The sequence below is a fragment of the Rhamphochromis longiceps genome, linkage group LG17, assembly GCF_057381845.1.
Source record: "Rhamphochromis longiceps isolate RC_006_pf linkage group LG17, R_longiceps_female_GT1.1, whole genome shotgun sequence".
Classification (NCBI taxonomy): domain Eukaryota; kingdom Metazoa; phylum Chordata; class Actinopteri; order Cichliformes; family Cichlidae; genus Rhamphochromis; species Rhamphochromis longiceps.
Genome location: NC_140573.1, coordinates 981,988 through 1,006,949, shown reverse-complemented (window position 1 = coordinate 1,006,949; position 24,962 = coordinate 981,988). Strand labels below are relative to the sequence as shown.

General features: G+C 45.7%; 1 protein-coding gene across 2 annotated transcripts; it reads right to left on the bottom strand.

The window, feature by feature from the left end:
- Positions 1-14,747: 14,747 nt before the first annotated feature.
- Positions 14,748-24,759, bottom strand: LOC146649012 (piwi-like protein 1). Of its 2 annotated transcripts, none has more exons than XM_085385820.1 (12): positions 24,703-24,759; positions 21,427-21,544; positions 20,948-21,062; positions 20,681-20,868; positions 20,449-20,521; positions 20,009-20,209; positions 19,554-19,657; positions 19,252-19,322; positions 19,014-19,167; positions 18,601-18,726; positions 18,329-18,476; positions 14,748-15,947 (listed from the first exon to the last, which is right to left on the bottom strand). In XM_085385820.1, the coding sequence occupies exons 2-12, from the start codon at positions 21,528-21,530 to the stop codon at positions 15,831-15,833; spliced, it is 1,401 nt and encodes a 466-aa protein (XP_085241946.1). In that variant the 5' UTR covers positions 21,531-21,544; positions 24,703-24,759; the 3' UTR covers positions 14,748-15,830. The 2 variants fall into 2 exon arrangements, with proteins under 2 accessions (XP_085241946.1, XP_085241945.1); XM_085385819.1 differs by lacking the exon at positions 24,703-24,759 and adding an exon at positions 21,868-22,127.
- Between the last annotated feature and the right edge of the window lie 203 nt (positions 24,760-24,962).

The window sequence follows — 24,962 nt, the reverse complement described above, 5'->3', positions numbered from 1 at the left end:
GTGTTGCTCATGGTCCAGGTTCTTTCTCACAGTCCTTTCAACAGGTGCTCTTAGCCAGTACCCCGAGCAATCACTCTCAGAACCGCTGTCAGAGATATCCCACATGTCTGTTTGTCTTTGTGCATCTGCCGATCTTTCCATCCTTCGTCTGTTGCGTGTTGTCTTTCCAATTGCAGGCTTTGCCAGGGGGGGAGTGACTTGAACAGGTAAGTCATTTACAAGTAACAGTAGATTGCGATGCAATGTTCGGGTTCTTTTTGGGTCTCCAGCTTCAGGATGGACTACGTAAACTGGGCTATCTGCTAGCTGCTCTTTTACTATATAAATAGTCCTCTCCCAATATGATCTCAACTTGCCAGGTCCTCCCTGCTCACTGAGGTTTCTGACCAGAACTCTGTCTCCTGGCTGAAGCATGACTCCTTTTGCCTTTTTATCATATGTTATTTTGCCTCTTGCACTAGACTTCTTGCTATTTTCACTAGCAATCCGATAAGCTTCCGACATTCGTTCGGCCCATTTCTTGGCATATCCTGTAGGTGAGTATGTTTCATTTTCCCCCTTCAATCCAAACAGCAGATCGACTGGTAGATGCGGGTGTCGTCCATAGAGGAGATAGAATGGTGAGTAGCCGGTGGACTCATGTCGAGTACAGTTGTACGCATGTACAAGATGTGGGAGGTGGTCTTTCCACTGTACTTTTTCCTTTTCTGTTAATGTTCTCAACATTTGGAGTATTGTCCTGTTGAGACGTTCTGAAGGGTTACTTTGAGGATGGTAAGGTGATGTTCTGGAATGTCCGACACCAGATAATTTCTGTAGTGTCCTGAACAGTTCATTCTCAAATTCACGACCCTGGTCGTGATGTAGTTTGGATGGGTATCCAAATCTGGGTATGAAATCCTGGAAAATCCGTTCAGCAGCTGTTTTCCCACTCTTGTTCCTTGTGGGGTATGCTTGAGCAAATCTAGTGAAATGGTCAATTACCACGAGAATATACTCATACCCTCCACGGCTGGCTTCCAAATGCAAAAAGTCAATACACACCAGTTCTAAAGGGTAGTCCGATCTTATACTACCCATGGGAGCCCTGACGTGTGTTACTGGTTTCTTGGACATGATACAGGGACACTTCTGGGTCACATAGGCTTCAATGTCCTTAGCCATAAAGGGCCAATAGAATCTGTCCCTTGCGAGATGTAGCACTCGGTCTGTCCCAACATGACCCATCGTGTCATGTAAATGTCTTAATGCTAAAGTCCTGTACTTGGCAGGAAGCACTAATTGTCTTCTGTCACTGGTACATCTATACAAGAGGTCATTTTCAAGATGTAACTTACCCCACTCATGGAGGAGTTTATGGGCAGTTCCTCTTACCATCTTGCGTATTTCATCTGTCAGTTTTGCTCCATCTAGTTTCAGCTTGAGGATTTGGCCAATGGCTGGATCCTCTCTTTGAGCTTTAACCAGATCATCATGGCTGATGCTCAGCGAGTTGATATGAGGCTGCTGATGGGGGTCCAGAGAAGAGATATTGAGCGTGGCTACTGTTGGGGGAAAACTCTGTAAAAGACCCAGGAGAAATAAAGACACAATGAGACAAGATCACTTTTTATGCTTTAACGTGCACACGGGTAAGCTGTTCAGAACAACTCACACCGTGTACAGAGGCTTGGCACTTTTTATAGGAAAGACAGTGAGAACAGGATAAGAAAATACAAAACAGATAAAATAAACAACTCCATATGTGGCGCTAGTCTCGTCAGCAGAGAGCTGGGAGAAAGCTGTGAGAGATAAAACAATCTAAAACGATATGTCCCAAAACAGTATGTCTTTGCTGAGAAAGTCTAAAAGGATAATTCTAAACTAATCTAACCATAGACGAAGGGCATCCAAACAATGCTTTGTACATTTAAAAGAAGGTAAAGAAACAATCATTTTTCCTGTAACAGCTACCCAAGCAACATCTTTCTGTCTGGCCACCTGGCTTCCATCCCAGACTGCCTGCACTGCCTCATCTGGAAATCCCTCTGTGCAAGCAGTTTCATATTTCTCTATATCCAAGGGGAGACGCGAAAGAGTGTCTGCGTCTACATTTGACTTTCCTGGCCTGTATCTGATGTCGAACCGGAAATCCGAGAGCTCTCCAACCCACCTATGTCCCACTGCGTTTAACTTTGCGGTACTCATTACATAGGTTAGGGGGTTGTTATCTGTATAAACTGTGAAGTGTGGGGCATAGTACAGGTAGTCACGGAATTTTTCACATACAGCCCATTTCAACGCAAGGAACTCTAATTTTCCACTATGCAGGTGGTAGTTGCGTTCTGCTTGTGTCAGAGTCCTAGATCCATAGCCAATTACTCTCAATTTCCCATGTTGACGCTGATACAGGACAGCTCCTAAGCCCTGGTCAGATGCATCTGTATGCAATGTGAAAGGCAGGCTAAAATCGGGATATGTCAGAACAGGGGGGTTGGTGAGGAGGGTCGCCAACTGTTCTAACGCTCTCTGGTGTTTCAGGGTCCACTCAACGTGCTCTCGAGAGGACAGCTGTGGGTGTTTGCTGTTTCTCACAGATTTCGGACACTGAGTTTTGCCTGGCTTGGTCTGAAGGAGTTCATAGATTGGTTTAGCTATTCGGGAAAAATCCTGGATATACGAGCGGTAGTAGCTTAGAAAGCCTGCCAGCTTCCTCACATCACCAACTGTTTGAGGTGTCTTAGATGTCAGGGTTTTGACAGCCTCCAGGTCTGCCGGGTCTATTTTGACTCCTTCAGCAGACACAAGCCGACCCACATATCGGACTTCTTGTTTGAAGAGGTCACATTTCTCCGGCCTCAATTTTACTCCATGTTCTTGGAGTGCCTGGAGAACCTTGCGGAGGGTCTCAACTAGAGATGGCACGATACCACTTTTTTATGTCCGATACCGATATCATAAATTTGGATATCTGCCGATACCGATATGAATCCGATATAGTGTTTTTTAATCAACAAAACTGTTTTTTTTAAATATCTTGCTGCATTTTGTATAAGTTCATACTCAAGTTTAAAACAACAACTACACTAAAGCTATTCTGTTATACCTGTATGCAAAAAAAAATATTTCATAGTTCAGCAATACTGATCAATCTAATAAACTTAAACCTACACCATCCTCCCTATTCTGGTATTTTAAAGAGTACTTAGCAGAAATATTAAGCAACCTAACTAATAGGGTTCCAACTCCCAGCAACAACAAAAATAAATAAATAAAAAATAGGGAACCACCCCTCATGCTCCACCTCATGATGCTTAATCGACGTAATCAACCTTACTTTGATGCAGTGTGAAATAAAATGCACAGAAATCAATTATTTTTCAAGAAATATTAAATAGATTCAACATCTTTCTTCAACAAAATTGCAGACTGCACAGATGGTACCTTCCCAAAGGAAAAAGTACTATAGCTTACTAGGGTATATATATTAGACTTAATAGTCACTATATACAGTAATTGACTTCTATTCCTTTTACATCAAATTAAAACTTTGGGTGTCAGATAATTATTTATTAAAAGCTAGACATTTTAAATGAGAATAAGAAAGAAAAGTATGTCTTTGTGCCCCTTTTCCCTGTTAATGCCCTATCGGCCCCCCTGGCTAAACTTTGCTAGATCCGCCCCTGCACAGTTACCAGCGTCAGCTACGTAGAAAAAGATCCTGGTGTAGAAAGTAATATTAAATACATTCTAACAACAGCTTATCAAGCTTAAACGTGCTGCTGTTGTTCAGCCGCTGGTTTCCTCTTTCTGGTGCAAAGTGGGCCAAAAACAAACCAGAGAGACGGACTCACGACAGAAAAGCCGATCAGCTGATCATTAAGCAGTTTCATGATTAAAGTAGCAGCAAGAAGAGGCAGTCGCTTGTTAAGCTTAACGCGGGAATGCTTTACAAACATTCAGAGATGGACTTACACACTTGCTGTACTTCTCTCGGGGATAACTTTGTCGGAGGTTGCTAGCTAAGCTCCAAATGCTATCCAGACCACCGACAGGTCCCGCATGCCACAGCCGCTCTATCACATGAGACATACTGCTCCGACGTGCTAACGTTCTGAGGTGAGTTACGGCGTGTTGCAAGTTTTGTGAGGTGCTTTCGTGATATTTAATGGATCGGATTACATTTTTTATTTTTCTCCGATATCCGATCCAGTAATTTAGGTCAGTATCGGACCGATACGGATACGTAATATCGGATCGGTCCATCTCTAGTCTCAACATGGTCGTCAAATGTTTTTGCATAGCAAAGTACATCGTCGAGGTATGGGACGCAACATTCATCTCTAAGAGAGCCAAGCATCTCTTCCATGCGCCGCTGAAAAGCAGCTGGGGCATTTGTGAGACCAAATGGGATGCGAACCCATTCATAAAGACCCCATGGTGTTACGAAGGCAGTGAGGTGGCGAGAGCCCTCAGCTACAAAGCCCTGGTGGTAAGCTTTTCCTTGGTCTAAGATGCTAAACCACGAGTACCCACCCAGAGTATCAATCAGATCCTGTATCCTGGGCAGTGGGTGTCGATCGGGAACAGTCTTTTTGTTCAGAAGGCGATAGTCTATGCATAAGCGTAAACTGCCATCTTTCTTTCTGACACAGACGACTGGGGCGGCGTACGGGGACTGAGACTTTACTATCCAGCCTTTTACCAAAAGTTCTTGTATGTACTCTTTAACCTCTTTAAAAAGTGGCTTAGGGATGGATGAGTAGGTTTTCCCCAGGAAGGCCACCGCGCAGTTGGCTGCATGAAGAAAACAATACGTCAGGGAAACGGGAGCCGGTCCCTGTCACGGGACAAACCGTGTCCCACGCTCCGTCCCAATCTGACCTATGTAGTACTAGTGAGACTGTTGCTGTAAGTTTGGCAAAATGTGACGCTGACACCAAACATAATGTAGTGCCAACCCAGAGACAGAATAACCAAGAAAATAAATCTGCTATACTTCTTGGCAGTTCAACCAACAGTAAAAGTGAAAAATTAGCCAAACTAATTGGAAAAAAAGCTCTCACCCAGTGCCATCTAAATGGTTTAGCAGTTAGTGCTTTGTTGGACACGGGAGCTCAAGTGAGCATGATTGAAAGAGAGTGATAAATAAATATCTACCAGATACACCTGTAAGGTCACTTGATGAAGTCATTGATACTGAAGAAGAGTTAAAAGTCCGTGCTGTGAATGGTGACACTCTCCCATTTGATGGCTGGGTGCCAATCACAGTTAATTTGAGAGGGAATGAAGACCCTAATTTGTCAATAACTGTGCCTTTTCTTGTAAGCAGTTTTGTTTTGGAGAGACCGCTGCTGGGTTTCAATGTGATGGAGGAACTTGTGCAGGAACAACCAGGACGGTTCATGCCAACTCTCGTCACCCTGCTTTGCAATGCCATGTCAATACCAACAAAAAAGGCAGAGCTCCTGGTAAACCTCATCAAGGCTGATGAAGCCCCTGCACAATGTGGACGTCTGCGGACTGGCAGGTATGACACCCTCATTCCAGCGGGTCAGGTGATTTGGGTTAAGTGTCCAGTCTCACCTGCCATGAACCTGTCCGAATCTGTTTTCCTCTTTGAGCCTGATGTGGGCATGTACTGCTTAATTTTCTTAGAGAGCTCTTCGTAACTGAAGAGTATTTTTTGCAGTTCTATATCACGTTGGGAAACAGCAGTAGAGCTGGTATTCTGGGTCACACTGTCAGTTACTTCTGTACCACTATTATGACCATCTTCTAAAAACATTGCATTAGTTGGACTCACTTCAACACTGACATCATGAGGCTGAGCATTTGGACATAGATCACATGAATCATTACCAGTGGCAGCCTGTATCTGCAAATCAGAAACATGACCCTGGGTAACAGCATCAACAACATCTTTCAGTGACAATAAGTGTGACATGCCCTGATCTTCTGACTCTAATAAAGCCTTACTGCACATGAAACCACTGATGTACTCGAAGCAACTGTCTTCATCCCCTGACTTAAGGCAAGACTGATCCACTCCTGGCACTGGACCCAGAGATTTGGCAATCTGGAACAGTTCATCAGCAGAGAGGGCGAGAAGGTCTTTCTTGATGGCCCACACCAAGCTCCTCCTCTCACCTTCCGCTATGGTTGCTTCCCTATCCCTTGCAGTGGGTCACACAATGTCAGCTTTCGTACAGTTTTTGCCTTGATGGGCGATGGTCCGAGCACCAAGCAGCACCAAGCAGTCCTTATTTGTCTTTTTCCTTACTTCTTGTCCATTGTGCTAGTTGTGACACATGGCCAATGCATTTCCTGCACAATTAGTAGCATCTATTCTCCATCAGGCAGCAGCAGGAGGTGTCGGTAACAACCAGCAGACTGGAGTTGTTGGTGTTTTCTTGCCACTCTTGGCCCAAAGTACCGGTATTACTGGATCAGCTCCCAGCCTCAAAGGCAGGACTGATCCCGGACGAGCCCCCAGAAAACTGTTACAGGTACCGGGTGGCAGCACCTGTAGACAGCTATATATGTGTCCTGTAAACAGGAAAGAAATGATCAGACAGAGAGACTTGGCTTGCCGTTTCCTGAATACTCCGCCATTATGAGAAAACAGCGCGGACCATGCGCTTCAGGCTGCTAACAACAGGCCAAACCATGGTCTCACACTGCCACCTATTGGTATAAAAATGAAGCGTCCGCTACAAACATCCCAGGGTAGTTACCAAGTTTCCTGTTACAATTACTGTAGTTATTTAGGGCATTTCCAAATGGAAATATCACTTACATTGAAAGTGAAATTACTTAAATTAATTCACATAAATGTGATCACACATTAGTGGGTATCACACCAGCAAGGTGGAGGTGGAGTACTGGTTTGGGCTGGTATCATCAAAGATGAGCTTGTGGGGCCTTTTCGGGTTGAGGATGGAGTCAAGCTCAACTCCCAGTCCTACTGCCAGTTTCTGGAAGACACCATCTTCAAGCAGTGGTACAGGAAGAAGTCTGCATCCTTCAAGAAAAACATGATTTTCATGCAGGACAATGCTCCATCACACGCGTCCAAGTACTCCACAGCGTGGCTGGCAAGAAAGGGTATAAAAGAAGAAAAACTAATGACATGGCCACCTTGTTCACCTGATCTGAACCCCATTGAGAACCTGTGGTCCATCATCAAATGTGAGATTTACAAGGAGGGAAAACAGTACACCTCTCTGAACAGTGTCTGGGAGGCTGTGGTTGCTGCTGCACGCAATGTTGATGGTGAACAGATCAAAACACTGACAGAATCCATGGATGGCAGGCTTTTGAGTGTCCTTGCAAAGAAAGGTGGCTATATTGGTCGCTGATTTGTTTATGTTTTGTTTTTGAATGTCAGAAATGTGTATTTGTGAATGTGGAAATGTTATATTGGTTTCACTGGTAAAAATAAATAATTGAAATGGGTATATATTTGTTTTTTGTTAAGTTGCCTAATAATTATGCACAGTAATAGTCACCTGCACACACAGATATCCCCCTAAAATAGCTAAAACTAAAAACAAACTAAAAACTACTTCCAAAAACATTCAGCTTTGATATTAATGAGTTTTTTGGGTTCATTGAGAACATGGTTGTTGTTCAATAATAAAATTAGTCCTCAAAAATACAACTTGCCTAATAATTCTGCACTCCCTATAGAAGGTCAACAGATGCAACTTTTCCTGACGTGTGTGGACCACCGTGCGAAGCTCTGACAAAGCCTGAGAACATTTTGGCCAGCCGTTCATCATGGTGTATGTTGTAGCTTGTAGCTTGTATGTTAAAGTTTTCAGATGTCGCAAAGTGCAACTTTTAGTGCTTATCTGATTTTGTCATCCACAGTCTATGACAACTCTGTTTTTTTAGCTCAACTATGTTCTGGACATCAGCAGACCCAAAGATGAGCTGATTGTTGAAACGTCTTCTGGATGCCTCACGCGGTCAGGACCCAGTCGCCATCCTATATGGACCCGGACCTATAGTTAACAAAATATTAAATTATATTTAATTTTGACCGGCGATTCAATTTTAAGCGGTAACGTTACATTGTATTAGACCAGGGAACATACAAACCAATGGTGTGCGAGTTAAGCCACCCACGTGACACTACTTAGCCAATCACATCTGCGCATTCAAGGCGATCGCAACGCTGAGTGCAGACACAGACAGACAGAGGAAAGAGACGGTGAGAGGCGAATGACAAGCGAGACGATTAACGATACAGTGAGACAAGATGTGAGTGGGAGTCACAAGAGGTAAAACAACCATGGCGCTTTCAAAAAAGAGAAAAGTAGACATTGAAAATAGAACTTTCAAGACTGAATGGACCGACAGGTATGTAATAACGACAGGAGAGGTCTCAGTGTCTCACTCCAACTTTATTAACTGACTCTCAGAACTTCACATATAGTAAGCGCCAAAATCTCCACCCCAACACTTCCCTTCAACTTGGGTGTGAGTGGAGCCACCTGGTGGTCCGCCACACATACCCCCCCCCCCCCCTGAACACACAGTTAGGTCTCTATTCAGTCCAGGACCCTGGGTCTAAGCAAACGACCCAAACGACTGAACCTGGGAGGGAGAGAACAGGCAGAGGAAGGTCCATCCTGTGAACGAGGCTGGTGAAGGCGAGCAGGAAAGGCAGGAGGAGGCTCAAACGCCGGTGGTCCGGGGGTAGTCCTGGGGGGAAAACCAGAGTCTGTCAACCCCATCGAAGGAGGACGGCCACGGCGAGGGGCCTGGGCCGGCACTACATTACTGTCCGGAAGAACATGTGCAGGTTTAAGTCTGTCAACACACACAGTCTCCCTTCGACCCCCAAAATCCAAAACAAAATGTTTCTGGCCCGGTTCAATAACCCTGAATGGGCCGTCATACAGCGGCCGCAGCATTGTCCTGTGGGCATCGTGCCTGACAAAAACAAACTTAGCAGTCTCTAAAGTCTTTGGAACAAAGGTGTCAGGCACGCAATGGCGCACCGGACCAGGAACCCGAAGCGAGTGCAAACGCGGGTTGAGAGATAGCACCGATGGATCGAAGCAGGGAGGAGGATTTTCGGGCAAGAATTCTCCAGGCATGCGGAGGGGCTGACCAAACACTAGCTCAGCTGGGGAAGCTCCTTAACCGCAGAGCGCAGCCCAAGCAAAACCCACGGGAGGCGGTCAACCCAATTGCCATCCTTTAAGGAGGTGTGAAAAGCAGCCTTAAGCGACCGGTGTAACCGTTCACACATCCCATTAGCTTGCGGGTTGTATGCGGTTGTGCGGTGGACTTTAGCCCCCAGTCCATCAGCCATGGCCAACCAAAGCTCGGAAATGAACTGGGGGCCTCTGTCTGACGCAATGTCCGCGGGTGGGCCAAAACACGAGACCCAGGTTGACAAAAACACCTTGGCCACCACTTCTGCGGTAGTGGACGCCAGGGGGACCGCCTCCGGCCACCTGGTGGTCCGGTCAACAACAGTCAAAAGGTGCGTAAAACCTTGTGACTGCGGCAGAGGACCCACCAGATCAACATACACATGATCGAAACGTTTGCCGGGTATGAAGAACGGCTCCAGGGGTGCCTTGGTGTGTTTATGAACCTTCGCGCGCTGGCAGGGAATGCACGCCGACGCCCATTCCTTAACAGATTTGCAAAGGCCTGGCCAAACAAATTTAGAGCTGACCAGTTTAACAGAGGCCCGGACCCCTGGATGAGAGAGAGCATGTACCGAGTCAAAAACTTGACGACGCCAGGAAGCGGGAACCACTGGGCGAAGGCGGCCGGTGGAAACGTCACAGACGAGGAGGGGACCACCGTCCTGCATGGTTCTGTCCTCTAGTATGAGGCCCGTCTGGGTGGATTTAAGCGCGAGGATGTCACCGCTCTGATCGGCAGCCATGGCGGAGTAGTCTATGCCGAGAAAGACGGGAGAAACCAGCGCACGGGACAAACAGTCAGCCACATGATTGGGTTTACCAGCCACGTGCCGAATGTCCGTGGTAAACTCAGAAATGGCTGCCAACTGGCGCTGCTGGCGTGCACTCCATGGATCAGAAACCTTGGACATGGCAAACGTCAAGGGTTTCTGGTCCACGTATGCGGTAAAGTGACGATCCTCGAGAAAAAAACGGAAATGACGAGTCGCCAGGTGGAGCGCCAGTAGCTCCCTGTCAAAAACGCTGTAATTGCGTTCGCTGTCACGTAGCGTACGGCTGAAAAAGGCGAGCGGTTGCCAGACACCCAAGATTCGCTGTTCCAGCACCGCACCCACCGCTATGTCCGACGCATCGGTGGTCAACGCAATCGGCGCTGAGGGGGATGGGTGGGCCAGAAGGGCAGCATCAGCTAACGCTGACTTAGCATCAGAAAACGCTTGGATTCTTTCCGGAAACCAGTCAACGGAGTCATTAGCTTTCTTACCTTTTAACGCGCCATAAAGGGGCTTCAGCAGATGTGCCGCTCTGGGGAGAAAACGGTTGTAAAAATTCACCATCCCCAAAAATTCCTGCAGTGCCTTAACATTCGTGGGATGCGGAAATTCCGAAACAGCTTGGACGTTGTCAGGCAACGGAACCGCGCCCTCGGCGGAAACACGGTGCCCAAGGAAATCGAGAACGGGCAACCCAAACTGGCATTTAGACGGATTAATAATCAGTCCATGCTCCGCCAAACGCTGAAAAACCTGACGCAGATGGAACATGTGCTGCTCCTTCGAGCTGCTGGCCACCAGTATATCATCAAGATATACAAAAACAAAGGGCAGCCCGCGCAAGACCGAGTCCATCAACCGCTGGAAGGTTTGGGTGGCACCTTTCAGGCCAAACGGCATGCGCAGAAACTCGAAAAGGCCGAAAGGTGTAATTACGGCGGTTTTGGGGACATCCTCCCCGCGCCCGGGAACCTGGTGATATCCCCGTACCAAATCGATCTTCGAAAAAACCGAGGTCCCCGCAAGATGGGCGGAAAAATCTTGGATGTGGGGAATGGGATAACGATCGTTCTCTGTGACATTATTAAGACGGCGGAAATCCCCACAAGGTCGCCACCGACCATCAGATTTAGGCACCATGTGTAACGGAGAAGCCCAGGCACTGTTCGAATGCTGCACGATGCCCAGGCGCTCCATGGTGGCAAATTCTTCCCGAGCGACAGCCAGTTTGGCAGGGTTGAGGCGGCGCGCGCGCGCGCGAACACCAGGGGCCCTACTGTAGTTATGTAATGCTCCACCCATGCTTCGTCACCGTGCTCGAGAAAGTGGGGACAGTGAGTGAGGGAAACTCAGAAAGCAAACACTGAAAAACGTCACCCAAATCTACTGAGTTAGCATGTACCACGGGCTGAGCACCCTGAGTCAAACAGGTAATGAGGAAAATAACACAGCATCAATTAAACATCTGTTAGCAACATCAACCAGCAGTCCGTGAGCACAAAGAAAATCAGCGCCTATTATAGCAGCAACAACAAAGTTCCACTGAAAGTCACGGTCATGAAAGCAAACAGTCACCAACCTTTCACCGAAAGGTTTTGATGGGAGAGCCATTATCCGCTGTTAGCAATGGCCCGCAGCCCTCAGCTAGCCTGTCCGAGCCAGCCGGGGGAAGAAGGCTCTTCTGTGAGCCGGAGTCCACCAGGAAACGCCTCCCCGAGCATGAGCCCTCTAAGAAAAGCAGCCTTTCCTTGCCAGCGGTCGCGGCTGCTACAGAGCGCTGACATGCCCGTTTCCCTGGGTCTGGAAACTGCAAGGCGGGAGACAGCGCCGTGCCTTCGCTCCAAAACGCTGGTGATAAAAACAAAGCCCTTTTCCGCGGTGCCGCTGTGCAGCGATTCCGGCCACCGTGGACGACTCGTCCACGGTGGCCGGAATGCTCCCGGAATGCTCCGGAATGCTCCCTCCGACTCGGAGGGCCCCTGGGGCATCGGTGAGGGGGCGGGGGAAAACGCTGGTGAGTTCTGAACAATCGCCTGGACGCCGAAAGTCCTGGTAGCCAGGAGGATGCGATCCGCCTCTTCCGCAAGGGAGCGGTAATCCTTCGTGGCCAATAGCGGGGAGTTGGCAAGGCCAGCGCGCATTGGAGCCGGCAGCTGTCGGAGAAAGAGGTGGGTGAAGAGAAATCCTCCGTCATCCGCGCCCAGCAAGGACAGCATGCTCTCCATGAGCTCGAGAGCGGTGCCGTCGCCCAGGCCCGTGAGGGAAAGGAGTTTCTCGGCCCGCTCAGCATCAGAGAGGGAGTAACGCCGCAGCAGCAGCGCCTTGAGGGCGGCATACTTGCCTTGGGCTGGGGAGTCCCGGACGAGAGTCATCACGCGGCGGGTTGACAGCGGGTCAAGTGAGGCCACCACATGGTGGTATTTAGTATCGTCGGCTGAAACTCCACGAAGAGCAAACTGAGCTTCTACGTGCACGAACCATGAAGGAGGATCGTGAAGCCAAAAATCCGGCAATTTAAGCGCCACAGCAAACGCAGCCATCGGCGGAGGTGAAAGTCCGGCGGTCCGATGCTTCCAGGCCGGAGCTGGCTTCGTCGTCGAGCCTTAGCATGTTCGCTACAGGGGTCACCAATGTGGAGGTATGTAATAACGACAGGAGAGGTCTCAGTGTCTCACTCCAACTTTATTAACTGACTCTCAGAACTTCACATATAGTAAGTGCCAAAATCTCCACCCCAACACTTCCCTTCAACTTGGGTGTGAGTGGAGCCACCTGGTGGTCCGCCACAATATGTTCATTCTTCCGGCCGCAAGCAGCAAACCAGTGTGTCTCATATGTTCAGAAACCGTGGCACTGATTAAAAGTGGCAATGTCAAACGCCACTATGAGACAAAGCACAAAGCTTTTGAACAATTATACCCACCCCAGTCTGAACTCAGGTCCCAGAAAATTAGCAGTCTCAGAGCCCAATATGATCAATCCACAAGGATCTTAACCAGTTCTTTCACCGCCCAACAACATGCTCATGAATGTTCCCTCAGAGTTGCTTGGATTTTAGGTCAACACAAAAAGCCCTTTGCAGATGCAGGTGTTGTCAAAGAGTGCATGAGTGCAGTAGCAGAAACATTACTTGAGGGTAAACAAAAAGAAGAGCTTTGTGACAAAATAAAGCAACTACCTATGTCAGCATCAACAGCCCGGCGGCGGGGTCTGTATATTCTCGATTACCGCTGTCGAGAAATAAAACAAACTTTTAAAAATCTGCTCCGGGTCGGGAGGGGCGGTATAACACACTTGGATTACTCCGTCACATCCTGTTATTCAAAAAATGGCGGATAATGCAACATATTGTTTACCTTCGGTTTTAAAACTTATTTCTCCGCAGTTCTCCCGGTATGCGGAGACGAAAATAACGTCGTCTTCTTGTTCTTCTTTTCCCCGCGGCGGCAGTGGAGGTTCTGCGGGTAGTATGGCGTCTAATTCGGCACGGAAAACGGCCGGATTTATGCTGCTACTCTCCGCACTATCGATAGCTTCTGTAAGTATCAGATTTTTTGATAAAACAAGTCTATCTAAACTTATTTAAAAAAATGATATATACTTATTTAATCGTACCGTAGTCCACTTGCGTGAAATCATTGATGTAGAAATCTAAAAGAAAGTAATCAAATTATTGACATCTCTGTTGATATATAATTTAAAGTCGTAAAGAAAAAAAAAAAAAAAAAAACTTACCGGGGTGAGGTACGAACAGATCTGGCGAGATGGCCCTGGCGCTCTGATCGGCGGCGTTGTTTGAACGGGATGCTGACATAATATTCACGGATTCTTCCTCGCGATTGGTAGAACTTTCATAGTAGGGGCCGAGCAGATATCGGCTCTTTTGACTCCCCTCCCGTTTCTTCTCTCATTTTATCCTCGTCTAGCGAGGCATCTGTTTTTTCGCATCTTTCTCTTGACAATATTGTCAGTTAGAGAGGGGTTTTTTTTTTTTCCTCATCCTTCGGGTCTCTCTCTCTCTCTCTGTGTGTGTGTGTGTGTGTGTGTGTGTGTGTGTGTGTGTGTGTGTGTGTGTGTGTGTGTGTGTGTGTGCAGTCGGGAGAGTTGAGGTATCCAATTTCCTTTTTTTGAATACCTTCTTGTGAGGGCTGTCTGTTTTCCGCATTCTGCAACGGTAAAATACGACTTAGAGGCGGATATTTGTTTTACCTTATGGGCAACAGTTGTTCTTGTTCGCCTCCTGTTGACAAAACTCGCCTCATGGTTTAAACTTGACTCTGAGAAAAAAAACTCTTTCCCACAGAGGGGGTGCTTTAATAAACTTATTCGAATATGAGCTTTTTTCCACTAAGGCTTATTTTAGGGGAGGAGATGTACGAAATTATTTACCGGGTTACAAGCAATGATAATATCGGCTGTTGACTCCTCAGTGTCATCATTTTCTGTCTATTGAGAAAACCCATTGTAAAAGTAGCTAAAAGTAATGAAGAAAAAAACTCTACCAAGGAGCAGGCTGCGCAAAACCTACCTCATATAGATGTTTTAATAATAATAATAATAATATTTTTTTTGGGGGGCGCAATATAGGTTATAAGCATTGAGAAAAAACTGATATCTGCTGTCTCATTCCTCCTTGACCCGCGGGGTGTGTGTGTGTGTGTGTGTGTGTGTGTGTGTGTGTGTAACAAGATCGCCTGTCACGGCAATTATGGTTTGTTTTTCAGTCACTTGTAAAAGGGACTCTCAAAAGGAAAAGTAGTATTCACTAAGGGATATTTATTCATTTTTACACATACGAGGTAGGCAGCCTGTAGGTTACAAACGGATAGTAAGTTCTTCTTTTCATCACAAGCTATGGTGTATCTTAAAGGTTTTTTACTGCGTCTGTATTATAGGAAAATAAAATACTATTGAAAGAAACGGTTCTCTACAGGCAATAAGAAGTCACTCTTTTTTCCCATTACAAGCGCCGGTGCAGCTTAAGAAAGTAAAATTACATCCGCTATTGTAAAAAAAAAAAAAAAAAAAAAAAAAATACAGAGAAAATTGACAAAATATTGAAACAGAATTCAAACTATGAGTTTGTGGAAAACTAACTGCCGCTCTGTCTCTCTATACAGCACAGAATCAGCTGCTGCATCACCGCTCTGCTTTTATTCCGCTCCCATGCTGCAGACCCTCCCTCCCTCTAAAAACTTTTTTCTTTTTTTTCCAACAACAGGTTTCCCCTCCCTTCTCCGGATGCCGGGGGTTTCCCACCCCTCCCTTCTCCGGATGCAATTCGTCACGCTTATTACACACTTCCGGGGGGAGGGGGGAGGTCAAAAGGTCATGATTAGGGCCATCAATCAAATCGATTAAATTTTGTCACATACTGTAGGGAGTATCTCTCTGGCAATTTATAATCAAACAGTTTAAGCTTTCCCCATGGTGTCTTGAAGACCATATTGTTTAAAAGTCTGCAACTGTGTGCTAGCTTTATGATAAGAATTATCAGCCTATATTGATGGTTACAAATTATTGTGTGGGTGTGCATGTGCAATCTTTTATATAAAAAAAAACAAACAAAATTTGATATTTTGTAATGTAATATTGGACTGACTTGCTTTGAAATGCCAGGAATTACAAACTCAGATTTATTGATTAATTGAATGCAGAAAGTGAGAGACAGCATCTAGGTCTAAATCTTGTGCTGCAAATGATGACAATAAAAGTCTCAAATATAACAAAACCAAAGATTATAGATACTCAACAAATACAGACTTTTCCCATCACTTAAACCCAAACAGATCCTCAAAGTATAACTGATTGCATTCAATTTGCCTCCAAAACAACAACAACAACTAAGCTCAAACAACAAAAATGAGTAAATAAGATTTCCTATGCAAACTGGGCCTTTTTATCTTTAAAGGTAGAAAAGCTGGTCATCCAGTTTCATATTGGGCTCTTTGTGGATGCTCTGACCCACAAGGAAAGCCAACTTGTGGGCGTACTGGCAGGGAGCAGGCACTCTGATGATCCCCTAAAGCACAAAGAAAAACAATCAGGCATGACCAACACAATGCCAAAGTCAGTGACATTTACACAGTCGGGGAAAATTATTTGATCCTGCTGAATTTATACGTTTGCTCACTTACACAGAAATGAAGTCTAATTTTTAATGGCAGTTTTATTTTAACAAATATAGAAAAAAAAACATTATATCAGAGTTATGAATGGATTCACATGTCACTGAGTGAAAAAAGTATTTGATACACAAGTAAAACACAAGTGGGTACTTTGTGAAGGAACTCTTGGCCAGTACAGCCGTATAGTCTGTCACCAGGTTTGCACACATCTCTGGAGTGATTTTGGCCCGGTCCTTTTTACAGAAACTAAGTCCTTTAGGTTTCTCAGTTGCCACTTGGGAACTCAAAGCTTAAGCTCCCTCCACAGGTTTTCTATACAATTGAGGTCTGGAAACTGACTAGACCACTCAATGACCTTAATGTACTACTTCTTTGGCCGGTATGTTTTAGGTCATCATCATGCTGGAAGACTGATTCGGACTAGGGCTGCCACGATTAGTCGACTATCAAAATCGTCGACGACTAATTTAATAGTTGATGTGTCGTTTGAAGCTTTGTAAGATCCCAAAAGACGCAGGAATAAGTAGTAGTATTTAAGGGTGTAATAACGGACTGAAGCAGAAGATGGCAGCAGTGCATGTACAAGGATGCCAGCTGCCGTTAAACCTTGAAGAAGAGGAAGCCTTGTCCCAGAATTCGTAGCGCAGCCCTGCTCAGTTTCCAACAATGGCGGCAGCTAGTTAGTTTTAATGTTACTCTTATTATTCTTTCTGGGTCACAAAATAAACGTTTAACATATTTTCAGGCGAGAATGTAGCTGTGTAAACTTCAAATATCTGCTCAGTTTATCAAGACACCACGTATTTTCAAAAGCGCTCCGACGTTTTCGGAGAAGTCTGTTACCCACCAGCTCGATAGCGAGCCGGGGTTCAAGGCTCACCAGAGCCGGTGAGAACACCGGACTCCCGGCAAATCGTTTTCAAACCCAATGCCGTCTTTCACTACTCAGGTTAAACATATATAAGTCAGTTAGATAACTTAAAAATGTTATCGTTTAGCTTTTTGTTTTAGTATTTTATTTGTTCCTGAGTAAATCGGTTTGGCTGAGATTAAAGTTATAGTTTTTACACAGCTGAATAAACATCAAGCAGACAGCTGATTATCAGGAGTGTGAGATGCTCGAGAATATACTCCGGTGTCCTGTTATATTTTAGATAGCAAGGAGCAACGGCTGAGTTTATTATACTCCACCGAAACAATCTGCAGATTTCATTAAACTTTAATAAACTATCATCTAGTCTTTATTTTTAGTTAGCACATACCATAAACACTTAAAGCTGTAAACTAATGATAGTTATATAAGAGCAGATGCTGCTGGTGCAATAAGCGGTACGTTTTACGTCCAATGGATGCATGATCTGATTAGTCGACTAATCGCAAAAATAATCGGTGACTAGTCGACTATCAAAATAATTGTTTGTGGCAGCCCTAATTCGGACCCACCTTTAGTCTTCTGTGCTCTTATCGGAAAAACACCTCCAAAGTACAAAGTTTCCACCTTCATGTTTGACTGCAGAGATCATGTTCTTTGGCAATACTCTGCATTTCTTGTCCTACAAATACAGCGGGTTGAGCTGATGCCAAAGAGCTCAATTTTGGTTTCATCTGACCGCAGCACTTTCCAAGCCTTCTCTAAATCATTTAGTTGTTCACTGGCGAACTTAAGATGGGTGTGTCATGTGCCTTCCTGGTGTCCGTAGTCCCAGCTGCCTTCAGATCTCTAACACGCTCCTGGCATGTAGTTTTGTGCTGATGACCACCTTTCTTGTGCACCCCATGAGCAAAGATCGTATGTGGAGCTCCAAACCGAGGGCAACTGATGGTCATTTTATATTTCCAGATAATTGCACCAGTAATTGTCACCTTCTTACATCCCATTCCCCGTTTGTCCTTTGACAGCTCTTTTTCAATTACTGAAAAATATAATTAATTGAAGAAATTGATTCTGTAGACAGGTGTGCTTTATAATTAGACACTCTTCAACTCATTGATTGTAATTTGCCAATTTGAGTCAGAATTCTGGCTGGGTTGTAGGGGATCAAATAATTATATCACTCATTGATTTTTGACTGATATTCTCCCTCCATTAAAATTAAATTGTATTGCTTTGTAAATTTTTAAATTAGAGTCGATCATTCAAAAACGTCATCATTTAATGAAAACTCCTTAAAAACACTGAGGAGAAAGACGCCTGATTATGACCGGTTTAGATGAAGACAACATTTTCAGTGTAGAAAGATTTCTACTCAAAAAGGTCACTCTGATGCCAGCCTACCTGCCAGTTGTAGTACATGTGGCAGAGCTTGTAGGTGAGCCGCTGCATGTGATCTGGCTTGAGTCCACTGGTGTCATACACGACATTGTAGTGGGTTGGTGAGACACTCCCACTGCGAACAGCCTGGCTCACAATATAGAAGTCATACCTAGAAAACAAACGTGCAACAGTACTGTCACAATACAACTGCTCCTATGTAAATATCAAAAGACCGTTAACAGCTAAAAACAAAAAACCAACAAAAACCCCGTCCCCCTCAAAACAAGACGTACCACTCTGGCCGGGTGACCTCTGCGTCAATGATGGTGCCAGGAGGAGGATTGGACACCTTGCCATTTATGTGGGCGAAAAACCTGCTGCTTATGCGCTTCCTCACCACCACCACACTCAGCTTTGGGCTACAACAAAAAGACAGAGGCTCTGGGAAAACCTGACACTTCTACTAAATAATCTCAACTTTGTTCTTTAGATGCTCAGGAATAAATACTAACAGCACTACAAAAACGTCCATGTTCCAACCAGTCATTTTACTTTACTGTCCTTACAATTCTCAAATCAAAGGAAGGAATCATGTATGACCATTTGTATTATCAATAACCCCACAGTGCAAATTTAACTGCCTCTGAGGGCAACGGTTTTTAGAGATTTAAAAAACACCATAACTGTTGGAGATGTAAAAACTCACTTGTAGTCTTGCCCCATTGACTTGATGGAGTCCATGATCTGCTGAACCTCATAGTTCACCACACTGTGCAACTGCCCATCCCCCACTCCGTCTCGGTAAACGATGATGCGTGAAGGCAGACAGCCATTGAACCTCAAATACTCTTTCAGGGCAGCTGGAAAACAAAGTGTTAAGACAGTTTCTGAGATCCTCTGTGTATTTAAAAGTAAAAGTTTTTGAAATGACAAAAGAAACTTGCCACTCAAAGTCTTCTTCAGCTCATCCATGATCTCCTGACCTTTGTGTTGCAGCACACACTTTGAGAACCACCTTGAAAAACATTTGAATCATTAACTGTACTATTGCATTTAAAGGCTGGGAAACCACACACACACACACACACACACACACACACACACACACACACACACACACACACACACACACACACACACACACACACACAAACGCCAAGTGAGGCCTTGTTTGCACATGTTGAACATAACCGAGAGCATTGCACTGCTCCCAGTGTGAATTCCCACCTCAGTTACAGAAACCAACCTGCTCATGCTTTGGTTGAGACTGGCCACTAGAGCACCAATAGACCTTTTCCCAGCAGCGGTGTCATGGTAGCAGTCGATGCCCACGATCATCAGCTGTTTGAGCTGCACAAACATGACAATATCACAAGGGGTTGCCACAGCAGGTAGCTCCGGATGTATGACTTAGCAGATTTTCTTTCTTTTTCTTAATGTTGGACAGCTACAGAACCATAGATGATTTCTGCACCTCCAGAGATCAAACTGGGGATCTATTTTTAAGAAGTCATCCCAAGGACAGTCAGAGGCATTGTGAACCCAATCAAACCAGTTTTGGATGAAAGGAGAAAAAAAAATACATTCTCATCTAAAGCACCAGAAAGTTTAATCAATTCAAAAGTTACTACTCTTTGCTTTCCAAAACACCTTAAACTTTAATCTCTGACATCTGAAGTATTTAGTTTGTGCGGGACTTACAGGGATTTCCACACTCCAGAGTTCCCCTCCCATCTTGCAAGCCATCTGCAGAGCAATCTTTGTAGCTATAGTCATGAGTGCCTGAGGTCGGCTGAGGGTACGGGCCACCACACACTGGCTGGGAGTGGGGCGGTCCACACAAAGGAACTTCTTAACGCTGTCATACCTATCCTTCCTGTTGTTGGGGAGGACTACCACCACCTAACAAACAGAAACACCCTGAGGTCTGGTACCGCTTTGGGAAACGTCGAAATTAAGATCCCTGATGACAAAAATGCATTGTGACATAACTACAATACACTGACCTGCAGTTTCTGTCAGTTATAAAAAAAATGGCTACAATTCGAGCATTTAAATGCAAATGTGGTTCATAAAAAACATTTTAGACCTGAAAACTGAAAAGTAAATGTACAAGTGTGTGCACTTCACACATCACCAACCATCTCTATCTGGGGTCCGACACTGTGCCGCAGGGCTGCGAGGAGAGACTCCTGATGATCTTCATACTGTATCCTACAGAAAAACAAGGATGCACGATAACGTTTGTGAATTAAAAGACAAGAAAAAAAAACCTACAAGTGTTACAGTCAAAAATTTCACTTTACATACATGACAGTCCATTGTGATAAAAAAAAAATGTGTTGCAGAAATACTTAAAAATGCTAAACTCACATGACAGGTTTTCCCATGGTGATTCCCAGTGGGCCTGAGACTCTGCTGAGGTTCTGTAGAAGAGAACTGGCTTCATTGCTGTTACGACGGGTGTGAAAGAGGAGCCAGTTGTTCAAGGGAGGAGCGCTTATCACAGCTAATCCACGCATCTCTTTGGCCCAGTCAGCGGCCCAGGGGTTGTAGTCATACTATGTGATAATTATATTAAACATATTAAACGAGCCCTTAAATGTATCTGTTTAATTAACTGAGAAGAAGAAATTATACCGATCTTGACCGTTGGTAAATCCTCTCCACAGGGAGGACTCTGCCAGCCAGATTTAGAAGTTGGTTATCAAAGCTGAGTCCCCACTTATCCAACTCGGCTTGCGCGTCAGCGTTCCTGTGAAATAATTTAAGCTGTAAATCAAAGCCAGGAATCTTACAGACAGAACATAATGACGAAGAAATTTGCAGTCAACTTTTGAGTATATTATCAGAACACCCAAAGTGTGTCTGAGATGAAGACAACTTCTAGGGGAAAAAAAAAAAAAATCAGAGCTTTAATTGTCATAATCAATTGAAAATATATGCCTCAAAAATCACCTCTCCTCTTAAGCACAGTATAGATGTGACAAGTCCAGTGTTAACACTAAATCATTGTTTTATATATTATTGCCTAGCTATTAAAGACCACCTAGGCAATAACTCAAAACAATCCGTTTATTTCTATTCTGATTGTGATTATACTAGTGACTGTCACCTACCTCTGTATATTAGTGATAAATCTGTTGAGGCGTCCCTCCCTCTGCTCTGGGGTCAGTCTGGTGTGGGTACTCAAGTCCTTCATGATGCTGAAATCAGCCCGCATCTTATCAGTCAAGCCTGTTAAACACAACCAATCAAAATGTAAAATATCAAATTCCTATAAAAAGTTAGTTATAATAAAACAACTTCCTTGTAAAACACATCTGAGGCCAATGTTTCAGGTATCAGAATAAACAAACTAAATACCTTCTTGTGGATTACTATTAGTGAATCTAACTGCTAACATTTCTGACTTGTACCTTGTTGAAAGTGGTACATACATGTTTGTAAGATTAGCATTGTAACTTTAATGCAGACGGACTGAGGTCCTTAGACGTGACGCTGGAAAGTGGCCGGGGCCCCGAACAGGCCAAACGGAAGTGTCACGAACTGGTACAAACCGTACGGAGTGGAGAAGGCCGTTTTCTCCCTGGCCTCGGCAGACAAGGGAATCTGCCAATAGCCCTTGGTTAAGTCCAGTGTCGTGAAAAAGCGGGCCGTGCCTAACCGGTCCAGGAGCTCGTCGACCCAAGGCATGGGGTAGGCATCAAAGCGTGACACTTCGTTCACCCTGCGATAGTCGACACAGAACCGTATAGACCCATCCTTTGTCGCCACCAGAACGATGGGGCTACACCAGGCGCTGTGCGACTCTTCTATTACTCCCATCCTCAGCATTTCCGCCAATTCCCTCTGCACGATTTTTCGCTTATGCTCCGGGAGCCTGTAGGGCCGTGAACGCACCGTCACGCCGGGCTGCGTCACAAAATGGTGCTCGATGAGGGACGTCCGGCTGGGCAGGGGAGAGAACACGTCCGCAAAACGCTGTTGCAACGCGACAACATCCGCTCTCTGGGCCTGTGTGAGATGGTCATCACAAGGGAGGGAGGTGGGAATGATAGAATTTGGCACCTCAGGCCCCAACTCATCTCTCTCCTTCACCAAGCTCACCAGAGAAGCGGTTTCAACCTCTCGCCACAGTTTGAGGAGATTGAGGTGATAAATCTGCGTGGCTCCTCCCCTGTCCGACCGAGCGACCTCATAGTCCACGTCCCCGACTCGCCGTGTGACCACAAAGGGTCCTTGCCACTTGGCGAGCAACTTTGAGCTGGAAGTAGGGAGTAATACAAGCACTTTATCTCCCGGTGAAAATTGCCTGAACCTAGCCCCTCTGTCATACAGGCATTGCTGACGCTGCTGAGCCTGGAGCAAATTCTCCCGTGACAACCTCCCCAAAGTGTGGAGTTTTGCTCTCAGGTCCAACACGTACTGAATCTCATTTTTGGCGGGGCTCGGACCGTCCTCCCAGCTTTCTTTAATCAGGTCGAGCACCCCACGTGGCCTCCTGCCGAACAGCAGTTCAAAGGGAGAAAATCCCGTGGAGACCTGGGGCACCTCCCGCACTGCGAATAACAGAGGGTCTAGCCAGTGATCCCAATTGTGTTCATCCTCGTTAATGAACTTCCGAATCATGGACTTTAAAGTCTTATTCAGCCGCTCCACCAGCCCGTCAGTCTGAGGGTGGTAGACGCTGGTCCGAATAGATTTAATGCCCAGTAATTCGTACAGTTCCCGCAGTGTACGAGACATAAACGACGTGCCCTGGTCAGTCAGTATCTCTTTCGGGATTCCGACTCGGGAGATGACCTGAAACAGTGTCTGCGCCACACTCTTTGCAGAGATGGTGCGCAGCGGAACTGCTTCCGGGTACCGCGTTGCGTAATCCACCAGGACTAACACAAAGCGGTAGCTGCGTGCACTCCGGTGAAACGGCCCGATGAGGTCCATGCCGATGCGCTCAAACGGGACCTCAATGAGGGGGAGAGGGCGCAGCGGCGCCTTCGGTATGGCCGGCTGGTTAACAAGTTGGCAGTCCGGGCAGGACGCGCACCAGCGGCGCACATCCGCTCGGATGCCCGGCCAATAAAATCGGGCCGTTATTCGCTCCAGAGTTTTCTCATAGCCCATATGCCCTGCCATGGGGTTATAGTGGGCCGCCTGGAAAAGCGTTTCCCGGCGGCCCTGCGGCACCAACAACTGGGTGTGTGTTTCCTCTGTCTGAGTGTCACGACTCACTCGATATAATCGGTCATTTAATAAGACGAAACGTAGGTCTGCGCGGCCTCAGGGCGCACCACGTGACCATCAATAGCCATCACTTGGTCAAAGGCTGAGTGTAGGGTGCCGTCACGAGACTGCTCCAGTGGGAAATCACCCATGGGGGACACTTCCGGGGCCGGCGGGACGTCCCGTGAGGGACCCGCCGGCTCCTCCCCCCCGGAGTCGGTGTCGGACGACCCCGCGTCACCGCTGCATGCCGCGCACACGCTACACCCCGCTTCCGGTCGTGATCGCACCCCCGCGTACTGCCCCAGTAGCCGATGAAACCCCGGCCAATTGGTACCCAGAATCAGGGGGTGCGACAGGCGCGGGCTAACCGCCGCCGTTACTCTATGTGTTTTGCCCTTATACTTTAATAACAGCGGCACTCTGGGATACCTGTGAACATCACCATGCACATGTAACACACCCCAAGCAAGAGGGCGGCTGACAGATTATGTCTGGTTCTGAAAAAAACAGATAAATTATGAGATGGACGACAGGTAGTGTGTTTCCTCTCTCGCTTCTGCCAGATCTTTATTTAAACACATTCATGTGTTCACAACAGGTTGCAAAAACTTCTTAACATCTCTGTCTCACATTCCCAAAGCCCAAAATCAGAATAAACTAAAATAGTATAATAATAGTATAAACAAAAATCTAAACAGTCATCTCTGTTGTTTGTTACTAAGAGCTATAAATCACACTTTTTTTCACACATCGTTTGATAAAGCAAACATTCCAGTATTGTACCATATACTAATGGCGTATCTGTGTAGTGGAAATCTCCACATCAACATTGCAGAGCGATCAGAATTATTATAGGTTATTACACTAACTTTAGACAATAACAGTGACAACATATCAAACTGTCTCTGCGAACACATTAACTCAAATATACAGGAGCCGTGGTGTACTTTTGTTACAAGAGGGTGCCTTAAGTTTAGAAAACAACAAAGCTAACAGCTACTCTAGGATGTGGCGAGCTAAGCTAGCTCCTACTCTCGATCGTAACACATTTCAATGAGCAAAACAGACGAATACAGATCCCAGCAAAACAAACTGCTGGTCAGGTTTTACCCTTATTTGGCATGTAAATTATGTGGACCACATGTGTGGCCTTATTACTTACTAACCTGAAAAAAACAGATAAATTATGAGATGGACGACAGGTAGTGTGTTTCCTCTCTCGCTTCTGCCAGATCTGAAGACGAGCAGTAGCGTCACACTAAACCATCTCACTGGGGCGGAAGTGCCCCCTTGTGGCGTAACTAGGGATCACACCACATGTTGGATCTCCAACAAAAATCACAAGATTAAGGCCCTTCCTTAACAAAACTACACCTAAAAGCTTAAATCACATAATGTGACCACACATTACAGTGTGTCACACGCT

Coding starts and splice junctions, on each gene's coding strand:
- LOC146649012 (XM_085385819.1), bottom strand. CDS start 22,003: ATGCCTTGGGTCGACGAGCTCCTGGACCGGTTAGGCACGGCCCGCTTT. Junction 21,545..21,867: donor GGCCTTCTCCACTCCGTACG/GTTTGTACCAGT, acceptor TGTGTTTAACAG/GCTTGACTGATAAGATGCGG. Junction 20,869..20,947: donor TTTACCAACGGTCAAGATCG/GTATAATTTCTT, acceptor ATTATCACATAG/TATGACTACAACCCCTGGGC.